Here is a 13,167-nt window from a genome sequence, read left to right on the forward strand (position 1 = left end):
TGGAAAAGGAAAAAACTAAATGGCTAGCTGTCAGGTTTCCAACATTCTTTAAAATATCTTCTTTTGTGTTCAACAGAAGAAAGACACTCATACAGGTTTGGAAGAATTTAAGGGAGAGTAAATGATGACAGGATTTAGTTTTTGGGTCAACTATCCCTTTAAGTCAACAAAGGTTTGAATGCAGCTAAAGTCAAATGCAGTTTGACCAAAGACCTTACTAAACCCATAGGAGTTCGAGAACGTCATTGCAAAAACAACAGAAAAATAGAACAGAATAATTCAAAAACAAATATCACCAAAATAAAGTAAACATTTTCACAATGCTAGTAAAAGTACAGTAGGCCTCTGAGTTTGGGGAAGTCTACACAAGAATTCCCTTCCTATGTTTGAATTTTGCATTTGTGGAACAACATTTCCACTGGAGCGAGTCAAACATGATGTGTACAATCAATGAATTGTTGCCAGCGCAAACCACAGTGCATGCAAGGATTAAGGTTGGCAACAACATGCTAAGAGAAGTGAAAATATGCAAAGTATTTTTCCAAATGTGAATTACCATGTGCAAAATTTCAGACTTTTATTTGCATTTTTGTGAACACCATCTGTATGCGGAAATAGCACTTACACAAAGGAATATGATAACTTTTAATATATTTTGTTAGAATGTAAATGTATAGATGGTGTCACAACAAAAGTTGTTGTGTGTGTAGTGGAGGGAATCCATGCTTTATCTGTAAGCATCATCTTTTTTGTGTTCTCACACCTGGGATAAATATCAATAAGCAAATGCACCACTGCACACAAATATAAACATGCCAGAACAGGTTTTTACCTCATCATTTTATTCCTGAAAATAACTAATACAAATAAACTGACAGTAAACTAACAGAGTAAACTGATTTGTACAACAATTTATTAAAGCAATAATAATGTTTTTGTTTGTTTGTTTTTTTAAGAAATCTTTTGATTATACAATTGCAGTACGTAAACTCTATGTCTATGCTGTGTCTATGTTTTGTAAGTATTAAAAGAAAAGAGTCACAGAATATAAGAGTTGTGGAACAGGTTAAGACAACTTACAAAAGGCAGTCATGCATACAATAATAAAAGATTTAGCCCTTTACATCAACACTAGGTAGGGCACCGGTTTTCCACTCACAGTTTTTGCCCATACTACCAGAACTCACAGCAAAACTGATCTCTAACTATGCATAACCTGTTGGGTTATCACAGTGCTGGTGCCAGAACGGGCACGAGTCTTGATTTCTCGGGACATCTGACACCAGGCGCAAGGATAACAGAAGCAGAGTGTGCAAAAGTCATCGCAGCACGAACCCTGAGGAAGAAACAAAGAGTCAAATTAATTCATAATTGTATAATCCTTATTGGCTCAACAAACTGTTGTATTTCCTATTGAAACAGGAAGTTAGGATGGAGCAAATATGGGAGTGTCCCATTTTAGCCAATAGCACTTAGTTAAGTCTCAGATATTGAACATGAATTGATATGAATCGCATAGTTGCATTTCCTTGATAGCCCAAACAGAGACTTTACTTCCTTCGATCTTACATTGAAATGTCACTTCTCCAAGCAAAGGCAGGATAAAGGGCCTTTCAAAACACACACACTTGCGGTCCTGACCACTTGAGAGCGCGTGTAAGTGTGCAAGACTGTCCCATGTCTAATAAATGGCAAAGCGCAGTGCCCTGAACGCACACTAAACACACACTATCTTGAATACCGCATCGGAGCGTTATTCAAGGCTAAACGTATCCCATCATGCATTAGGTTCGGGAAATCGCATCCCCCGAAATTCTTTTTATTGGTACAAAAATGAGTGTATTTTGTACAACATTTGCAATTGCAACTGCTTTTTATCACTTAATTAGTCTTCTGTTACATAGGGACAACTGACCAGACATTTAGAAGTTTATTTTAAAATGCAAAGTATTGAAAATCAATTTTCTCACGCACTTGCAGTCTTTATGGCAACACTTGATCCAAAAACAGGAAACAAGTGTGGGTATTTGGAAAACCCCATATAGGTGTTACTGGTTTATTGTCATATACAATGCTTCAAAGCTGTTACATATCACAAAACCAGCACTTGATTGGTCCTGGTTAACTACTAACTAAAACTCTCCCACACAGTATTCTTCTTTCTTTCCTTCCCTTAGTTTTTTTAATCATCCATTTTGAAATTTCTCTCTGATCTGTTTTGCCTCCATTGCTGTCAAAAGGTGCAGTAAATGAGTTCTGAGAAACACTGTTGATATTTGAAATCAGCCCAAACAAACACACCCCTCCCTCCCCACCCAAATGCACCAACACTCAATGCAAGAGTGGATGTCTCTTTATCATAGCTGATTCAAGCGAAACAAAATAAAGCTTTGTGAAAAATAAAGCAAATGTGGCGCTACGTATAGAGCAGAAACAACGTAACTTCAGCGTCTGTTTTCAGGCCTTCCTGCTCAGGTCTTTCCAGCGCTGGAAAGCTTTTCTAATATTAACGCGGGTCCTAAAGCTCTTGCCTGATCATAACCCTTCTTTTACAGTGATAGTCCTCTGAGCTTTCCTCTTTTGTAATGTCTCTCAGCAATCTCTCTTTCTACAGTCTTTCTTCAAATCTCCCTCTTGTTCACTCTCTCTCCTCCCCCATCATGAGTGGACACGCCCCCTACTGCTGATTGGCTCACTCTCTCCCCTCCCCCATCATGAATGGACACGCCCCCTACTGCTGATTGGCTCACTCTCTCCCCTCCCCCATCATGAACGGACACGCCCCCTACTGCTGATTGGCTCACTCTCTCTCCTCCCCCATCATGAGTGGACACGAGTGTGTCCACAAGTGGACCCTGCAACTGCATAGGAGTCTGCAAATTAGTGCCTGGCGAAAAATTTATATTTCCATCATTATGATGGAAAACACTCTTATCAGACTGAATTCTGTCAAAATTGTGTATATTTTTTAGTTAAAGTTCGGTCCCCCTACAGGTTGGAAGTGGAATTGTCCATTACCGCTGTCGTAAATAATTCGGCCGCCCGCAGCCTACCGTCGCACACACGCCCACTGTTTATCCAGCACCGGCTTTGGAATGAACGATGTCCACAGACAAGGTAGAGTATGTTGCATGATTTCATGAGAGTATGATGTATTGCGACATCAGAAACGAATGACTATTGTAACGCTTGACGTAAAGCAAGTCAAATTTGCAGTTTTCTTATTTCTCATTCGAACTACAGAAACGCGACCCGGTTTGGCAAACTTGCATAGTGCGGTTATAGCAGATATAGGGCCGCAAAGCGAATGCAGAAGTGCCTTTCACCCTGTTACGACTTGATGAACCACTGATACAATTTTGGAAACATTATTTTAAGGTAAAAAATGTTCCTTAGTGTTGCTTTAAAGCTGTTAAGTTATTAAGCAATATCTCATGTAGGTTCCTTTTGTGTTTTATATAATGACCACTAGGAGGTGCTCTAGGCATATGTTATACACTGCCCGGCCAAAAAAAAAAAAGTCGCTGTTTGGATTTAAATAGGCAAATGCTTAAGAGTATATGACTGGATCATTATTGCAGTGATTATTATGTTACTAGTGTGTTATATGCTTGGTAACAGTTCTTCTAAACCTAATTGATGAAGTGTGTAGCTTTTCAGTTCTTAAACCACTATGTAGGAAGACACATCATGGCCATATTCCAGGATGACAATGTCAAGATTCATCAGGCTCAAAGGAGCAAGAAGAATCATTTTCACACATGAATTGGCTCCTCTGAGTCCAGACCTTAAACTCACTGAAAGTCATTGGGATGTGCTGGAGGAGACTTTACAGAGTGCTGGACTCTTGCATTGACAATACAAGATCTTGACCAAAAATGTATGCGCCTCTTGATGGAAATAAATATTGTGATGTCATTTCCATCAAGACCTGCATACATTTTTGGACAAGATCTGGTCAATGACCAGTTATTTAGATGCACAAATATAGCATTCACATGAAGCTACACACTCACAATAGCCATGTATTGGGAAGTAAGTCAAAGTTCAGATGGATCTGCGTCCTGATGGTTTCATATTGTATAATATCAAAGTCATAGTCCTAGTCAATCATTTATAAAGGTTTATAGTGCCTCTGACATAGACGCTATACTTAAGTGGGTTTATTGTATTTCCATATTTTTATATGGCCATGACGTATACCCATAAAGGAGTTTTTAGAATGTAAGATTATGTCGGTTATAAAACGACTGCCACATCTATTTTACTTTTAAAAAGGAACTTCCTCTTCATTAACACCTGTTCCTCAGTTCTATATCAAAAATGAAAGAGGTAAACTGCATCATACAAATGAGGATGTGAAAATTACAAGCAGACCTATTCAATAACATTGTAGCAATTGGGAAAAATATGAAAAATGTTGTTCCAAATCTGTATGACTTTCTTTTTTACATGGAACACAAAAGAAGTGTTCACTATATTATGAAAAATTTGTCTTTTTGTTCATACAATGAAAGTTTTGGACCAACGTTGTTGAATTAAATGAACAAAAACTTTTTTTAAATGATCTTGTTTTGTGTTTCACAGATTAAAAAAAAAATACAGTATTCAACTCTATAACATGAAATTGCATAAATTATTTTTGAACTGAACAAAAACATACATTTTAACATTATTAAACGTTACTTTTTGATTAATTAGTTACTTCTGATGTTATTGCATTAAATACTTTAAATAGAACATTTCTGTATAGCCAGCAGCCATATCACCCTGTAGCCCAAGACTGGTTGCCCACTGAAGTTAAGCAGGGCTGAGCCTGGTCAGTACCTGGATGGGAGACCTCCTGAGAAAAATCAGGTTGCTGCTGGAAGAGGTGTTAGTGAGGCCAGTAGGGGGCGCTCACCCTGTGGTCTGTGTGGGTCCTAATGCCCAGTATAGTGACGGGGACACTTTCGGATGAGACGTTCACTTTCCTTCGGATGAGACGTTAAACCGAGGTCCTGACTCTCTGTGGTCATTAAAAATCCCAGGATGTCCTTCGAAAAGAGTAGGGGTGTAACCCTGGCATCCTGGCCAAATTTGCCCCTTGGCCCCTGTCCATCATGGCCTCCTAATCATCCCCATATACTGATTGGCTTCATCACTGTCTCCTCTCCACCAGTAAGCTGGTGTGTGGTGGGCGTTCTGGCGCAATATGGCTGCCGTCGCATCATCCAAGTGGATGCTGCACATTGGTGGTGGTTGAGGAGATTCCCCATTCTATGTAAAGCGCTTTGAGGTCTCAGAAAAAGCGCTATATAAATGTAACTAATTATTATTATTATAAAACAATAGTGGATTTAACATCAAAATTTAAAGAATAATAATGTTAAAATGTATGTTTTTGATGTAACCTTCACCCTTTAAATACTTTGTTCAGTTCAAGAATAATTTATGCAATTTTATATGATCTATTTGAAAGAATTAAGTGAGCAGTATCATGTCTATCCTCCTTGCATTGTTCAACTGGTTGAGGTTTATATGGGATTATAGAGTAATTATTACAGTATTCTAATTACAATACTGAAAATGTAATTACTTTTTTAGGGTAACTTACCCAACACTGCATACATTATACATGTCATAAACATCATACACGGAAACACATGAGGGTGAGTAAATGATGACAGATTTTGTTTTGTTTTTACTGGTGAACTGTCCTTCTAAGACTGCACACACATAGCTTAACACTTAAACCATAAATGCAATGTGACAAACGACATCATGACAATACTGTTTGAAGAGCAAACACCAATATAATTGTCACGATCTCAGCTTGTTTCACTGTTTTCTGTGTTTTCCCTGCTCGTGTCCGTGGTGGCCCTGTTTCCCTAAATCTTGTTAGTTCCCATAGTTACCCTCTTGTTTCCATGTCGATTAATCACTCTCCCTTGTTATCTTGTTATCTTGTTACTACCCCTTGTGTATTTAAACCCCAGTGTTTCTTGTGTTCCTTGTCGAGTCATATACTTCATGGATGTTATGTTTTAGTGCACTCATTCTGTTCCCATGGGGGGTATTCCAGAAAGCAGGCTATGTGACATATCCGGGTATGTTTAGGGTGAGTAAGCGGATAACCTCAACTTTCAGTTCCAAAAAAACGGAAGTAACTTTCAGGGTATGTAAGTAACGTTAGCCATAGCAACTTACTCTCTGAACATAACCTGCTCATGTTCCTGGGTTAGTTTAGTGTTCGGGCTCTAGTGGGCGTGACAGATTGCACATAATATTATATATATATATATATAGTCATATCGATATATAAAGAACTATCAAAATAAGGTCATGTTTATTTTATTTTAATATATATATATATATATATATATATATATATATATATATATATATATATAATCATCTAACATATCGTTGATCTGCGTTCAGATTTTTTTTTTGCAACAGAAACATATATTATATATCTTGCCTTTCAAGAAATGTGAGCAAAATAACTACCGGTAAACATAAAAACTTACTTTTACAGCCATGTTATCTTTGTAAGCACAAACTGTTATTTAGTCTAATCAGTCTTTCTTTTTATTATATAATTAGCATCATACAACGATATCATTCTTATTTACAGTGATTAAATATTATTAAACTAAATGAGTGAAAAATGATTGCACACCAAATAGGTGGTGACATGCAATAAGTATGTAAATCAGCATTGAACAAAAGAAGAAGAAAGAAGTAGTATGGCGTGCTTCGTTTTAGCGTCTGTTTCCATGGTGACTCATCGATTCGCTGCTCTGTTGAGAATGTCTGGTGTGTGTTAACCGTTAACATACTCTGAGTTGATTGAACTTACTCCCGGACGTGTTTTTGGAACCAGCACAGCTCGAGCAAGCAAGCTTTGAGTTAATCAACCAAGAGTTCAGGGTATGTTTGACGGTAACCATGCTTTCTGGAATACACGGTTATTTTTACTTACACAAAGTTTTGTTCGTAGTACTTTTGTGCTAGGGCACGTCAGTGCATTCACCAGACAGACGAACAGGAAGCTGTTAGCGGTTAACAAATGTTCTCATCTCCTCTGTGCGAGCTTTAGCAACATCCTATTATTAGTCTTTCCTCTATAAATCATCTGCTGCACACGTGTGCGTCTGTGTGTGTGTTTGTGTAAACTCACATGGATACTGTACTGATCTCTCATCTTCTGGCGGAGACAGCAGGACACAATCATGCAGCAGTCCAGCAATGGCATGCAGAAACACCAACCAAACTGCGAGACCGTCTGACACTGCATGCATGGGAAACACCACAGGGCACAGCAACCTGAAACACACACGCACACACACGTGGGTTGATTTTAGAGCTGCGCAGGCACTAAAGCACTAGTTAGGCTACAACCCACATCTCTATGCAAAGTTGAGGTTATAAAGATCTCAAAATTTTCTAATTCTACAAATAGGAACAGAAAACATGAATGTATTTTTTTTTTTTTTTAAGCAGTGATTGAAAAGAAAACTTTGCTCTAAATAATACATAATCTCATAAAGTAGGCCTACATTAACTCTGTTCCTACTTTTTAAAATTAGTGCTTTGTGAGAGCCTGATTGCCGTTGCCTGATTTTCCGGACATTTTCAGTACTACTCTGGAACTTAGGCTATTATGCAACATCAAACCAGGATCAGATTGGATTGCACAATCAAACATGCTGTGGGAAAGGGAACCGAAAGTTCATGGTTCAGTAGGTAGACTTACAAGTGCCCATATCAGAACAGCAGTCACAGATGCCTGTGGTCCAGGTCCCAGAGGAGACATGCTGGGTTGTCACAACCGTAGTAGTTGCATGTGCCATGACTGCAAAGAAAGAATGGACGTGATGGAGAGATAGACAATGATATCGAGGTAAATGAAGTAAAGAGTTTCTACAAGTGTCACACTTTATTCCAAAGAATATTAAACTATAGGGTGAATTCAGGTCGATTGGGACACGTTTTCCAAAAAAAAGTGTCCCAATCACCCTGAATTCACTATTGTTAGAGTTGCAGAGACACCTTTACAATAAAGTCCTTTGGGGGGGCTCCCATTACACTTATTTCTTTCAAAGTCGCTGTTTGCTGTTCAAATGAGTCAGTTATAAACTCCCTTAAAAGTTTTACAGATTTGCAGGTGAAAGTGAACTTATTAACCGTTCCTTTTTCCATGAGTGGAAAAAAAAGCTATTTTGAGAATCTGACCGATAAAATACAGAACTTTCTGAAAATGTAGTAGCCTATTATTCTCTTTTTAGAAGCGGGCTATAATGAGATCAGTTTTTAGATTGTGTGCTTATTGTGAAGGTAAAGTTTTCTGATTAAACAACATGTGAGCATGAAATAAAATATTTCATTGCGCATTTAGCACGCGATCATTTGAAGAAACAAACTCTTATTGCGCAGTTATTCGATAAACACGTTTAATTGTTGAAGAAAAATCTAACATTGCATTAAACATTCGATATATTAGTAAAAAACGAAAAAAAGTGTCATCTACCTTGCTTTCAGTCTGGAGAAGTGTAGCGCTGGGGGTCTTCAGGAAAATGAAACCTAAAAAGAAGGCTCTTAACCAGAACTGAGAGCGACACTCTGAGCGATGCATCATTTGCCTGTTTGTTTTCTACCACAGAGAGAAGGCGTATCGACACGTAGTAAATTTCTTTTAGTAGTAGTTCTGTGGAATGAGTCAATGAGATTTCCGCTCGAGGCATTTAATATATCAACACTGTAACACAAATGATATAGAAATAATCCAAAATAAGTTTGTTTAAAATTATTTTATTGGTGATTTCACCATGTAGTCTACAACATGTTCTTAAAGGGATAGTTCATCCCAAAATTTAAAATTCTGTCATTACTCACACTCAAGATGTTCTAAACCTGTATGAGTTTCTTTGTTCTGTTGAACACACACACAATTTTTTTTTTAGAATGTTGGTAACCAAACCATGTCTGGTCCCCACTGACTTCCATAGTAGCCATCTATATTTTTTTTCATATAATGGAAGTCAATAGGTAAGCAACAGATTGGTTAACAACATTCTTTAAAATAACTTTTTTGTGTGTTCAACAGAACTCCAATCAACATTCCAATCAATTTGAGCGACAAGTTTATTGTTTAAGTAAAGTTTAGGCTAAAAACCAGGGCAAGGTTTAAACATTAGTGTTATTCACATATAATTTCCCTCTGATTCTAGGGATATCTAATTGGTAGGGATTGGTCTAGGCATGAATAGGAAGTGTAACCGGAGGAGACTGGTGCGCTAACAAGGAAGCTAAAGTTTGGTGCCGTGACACTGACACGGATGGGTATGAGTGTTACTAGGCCAGTAAGAGCTATGTAAACCTCATACCACTGGTGCGCAAGTGGCTGTGGTCTTTAGCGTCCTCGTTAGCATAATATGGTTGTAGGCCATATTTTATTACAGATGTGAATCCAATAAATGTGTAATATTGATATTTACAGTTTGCATTTGTCTTACTTTTCAGGAAAATTTGACTGACTGACTGAAGGAAATCTCAGTACAAATTGTGTCGCCTGCATCACACAGCAGCACGAGCTTCGCTCACCTCGTGGTTTTACTAATATAGATTAGATTAAATAATCACAAGTCTCAGAAAATCAGAGAAGGAAGGAAGGAAGGGCTAAACATTCAAAGGCGAGGCGGCCTATCAAACATGAGGGAAAGGTTTTGGAGTTTAGCCCACATGATTCCAATATTCTTCTCTCTGTCCAGTTGATTTCTTGTCCTCTGTGTACAATACAAAAATAGTAACTTATGCTATTTTTATATGACACGGTCGGGTTGACTGCATATCATTGTATATCATATGATATATATATATATATATATATATATATATATATATATATATATATATATATATATATATACATATATATATAGCCTATATCATTTGATGGGTGTAGCCTAGTGATAGCGCAAGTAAAAATCTCATCAGTCACAGTCAAAACTTCATATTAAAAACAATAAGCAAAATCCATTAAAACCACTAGAAGACCATGCAATGTTCCTCCGGTTCACTCATTATTCTCTCTGATTATGTGTTTAGGCTTATACTACGTCATCAGCAGTGGGACAATAAAAACAATCCAGTGATACCGAGATTAATGGGAGCAGTTGCTTTTATTCTCTTTCATGAGAAGGGCCACAAAAGAATGTCATTTCCTCTTGCTCTATTCTTCTTCACACTAGATGTTGTAGTATGTTTACCACACAACCACTGTGCCCCCTGTGCGTAGTAGTACTATTTTCCACCATATGCGTGTGTGTGTGTGTGTGTGTGTGTGTGTAGCCTATGTTGGAGGGATTTTTCCACCTAAAAAATACAAGCAATAACAAATAAGCATATAGGCAAAAATGACAAATCCATAGACCAATCCAGACAAGACCAAAAGCAGGTACATGAGACAAAAGCAACTGTTAAATGAATAAATGTGACGAGAACGCTTGCAAATGTGAACGGGAAATCAACAATATATAGCCTACAGGATCTTTGTAAGATGTAGGCTACAGGATGAATACCTACAGTAGCCTATCCAGTAGGCCTACATTGGAATGCCGTTACACCCTTTTCACATTTCCGGGTTTGAAGCGGATGTCTTCATACTAAGGTAAATGTCTATAGTGGCGAATGAGAAAATACATTAAATATATATATTTTTGTGTGTTCCCATTTGCTCATATAGCAAAAGAAAAACTCCACAATTGTGTTTTCACAACTTCAAAAATAGAGAGAGATTGATAACGGTCATTTTGACCGTCACTCCCACAGCCGCTGTATTAGAAACACCCTGACGAGTCACAACAGCGCAAACAATAGTTCTTTGTAATTTAATGCAAATGTAATATAATTCAAAATATAGTGTTATAAAAAATTAATTATAAAACACGTTGGAGGATTTACGATGCTCATGACCATTAAAACCAAAATGCGTCATCACAGTCTGTGAAAAAGGTCATAGCAGCAACACTATTTAAAACGGGAAAAAGTGGCAGGACATGTCCGTAACTCTTGTTGCCAAAACTAGGCTATGTATAGTGAGGCGTTCACTCACTGTTTAACACTGCCACCTACTGATACTGAAATAATGATCACAATCTACATATCTCCCTACATAGCCTACAAAATACCAGTTCTACCAGAAAGACTCGGGAGAAGATATTGTAACAATCATCCATTTATTAATGACCCAGCAAGCAATATATGCGATAAAGTATTTGGCGTAGGCCCCGTCCGTAACTCGCAATCCGAGGGTACGGATTCAGCATTTCCTGCCTGAAGATGAAGGCAGGGGCGCAGCCGACCCCCCGTGAGGTATTGGAAACAGTGTTGCCAACTAATTTTCAGGGGAAGTTGCTAAAGGCAGATCAATTTGTTGCTAAAAGTTGCTAAATGACGTTGTGACGTAATTGCGCTATGACGTCATTACGTAATCGCAACGCAACACTACGCCATTATGTCATACGTATATTATTTGAAATGCTAATTTAAATTTGTTTGTAAATAAATAAATAAATATATATATATATATATATATATATATATATATATATATATATATATATATATATATGTGTATATGTATTTGTATATGTATTTGTAAAAGTAATACAAACAACACTTTTTCATGATCAGATTTTTTCATTTTTAAATACAACATTGATATTGTACAGTTAAACACTTTACAATTACATTTAATGTAGGCTATTTTCTTATCAACCAGTGAAACATGAAATGTGTTTAAATTATTTTGCCAAAAATGTGACATGCGTGCTACTCCTGCTGCTGCCGCTCGCAGACCTGTAGCCCCGCCCCTGCGCTCGTTGTCTTTTGTTTTCCGGTTTTCACAGCGATTTCCACATTTCCACAGAAATTATGAATGAACCGCTCTGTCTATTTAGCTAGCTTGTACGTGTGTTGTTTGGATTAGAATCACTTTCCAAAAGTTGCTAAAAGTTGCCAAATAAATTTAAAAAATTGCTAAATTTGTTGCTAGGTGCTTTTTGAATAAAAAGTTGCTAGGGTAGTCTGAAAAGTTGCTAAATCTAGCAACAAAATTGCTAAGTTGGGAACACTGATTGGAAAGGACCGTCCTGGTGGTGGGGTGGTTGGAGGGCATAGATATAAACAATAGATGTCGCCTTGGGATTCAAAGCATGCGTCAAAACCGCCGCCATCTTGGAACAGGGGTCTTGTCATAGGAAGTAGCTAGGTAACGCTGCTTTCTCCGCCTATACTTCGAATTCATGAATGATGCCGGACTTTTGTGCTGCGTATGGATGTTCACACGAACGAAATCTAAACCAGACAGCAAGGGATTACATTTACTCTGTGGATGGTAGTAGTCAAGTTGTTGTTTTTTTATAAGTTAAGTGTACATTTCTCTGCTTGGAGGAAGAAAATGAACTGTGATTCTCGCACAGAAATAACCCTTGTGTTTAAAATGTACAATATGCAGGAGTTGATCCTCAATACCCACTTTTGGCTGTGTTGTGCTGTGTTGTTTCTAACTTTTTTTACCGATTGTACTCAAACCTTTTAATGGAAAAAAACAGTGTGGCGCTTGTAACCTGTAAGTACAGTCCTAATAGTAGGCTATGCTTGTCCTCTCCCTGTCAATCTTCAAACAGTAGCCTACATCCATTCTTATACATAGAATTCCACAAATCCTATGTATGTGTACGTTTTGCACAAGGATACAGTGGGCTCAAGGGTTTCTTCCTGGGGATGGAGGTGTGGAAGGACACTGGAATTTGTGAAAATGTCAACTGTTTAAAGCCTTTCTTTAAAGTGAATTTCGTTTTGTATAAATTGTATCTTAATTTTAATCATTTTTTCATCAAACAATAAGTTAAAGTTAAATATAACGAACAGACAATATAATCATGGAGGCGCTCGCGCGGTCACTTGCATTGCACGTGAACTGGAGGAGCGCATCTCGTCCTAACTTAACGACGCTCAGTGTATGCCTCACACAGACATGAGAAATACATCAAATACACAAAGCTTGAAATGTCTTTAAACGAAATAATTCAAAACGAAAAGAAAAAGGCTACTCTCTGATTATGTAGGCCTAATCCATTATGTGCATTTCTCTCTATAGGCGCGTTCACTACGAATATG

General features: G+C 37.6%; 1 protein-coding gene across 1 annotated transcript; it reads right to left on the bottom strand.

The window, feature by feature from the left end:
• Positions 1–821: 821 nt before the first annotated feature.
• Positions 822–8,673, bottom strand: ponzr1 (plac8 onzin related protein 1). The gene is made up of 4 exons (XM_084109027.1): positions 8,516–8,673; positions 7,742–7,840; positions 7,166–7,311; positions 822–1,336 (listed from the first exon to the last, which is right to left on the bottom strand). The coding sequence occupies exons 2-4, from the start codon at positions 7,836–7,838 to the stop codon at positions 1,202–1,204; spliced, it is 378 nt and encodes a 125-aa protein (XP_083965153.1). The 5' UTR covers positions 7,839–7,840; positions 8,516–8,673; the 3' UTR covers positions 822–1,201.
• Positions 8,674–13,167: the final 4,494 nt, after the last annotated feature.

The sequence above is a fragment of the Abramis brama genome (assembly GCF_963993115.1).
Source record: "Abramis brama genome assembly, chromosome: 3".
NCBI classification, from domain to species: Eukaryota; Metazoa; Chordata; class Actinopteri; order Cypriniformes; family Leuciscidae; genus Abramis; species Abramis brama.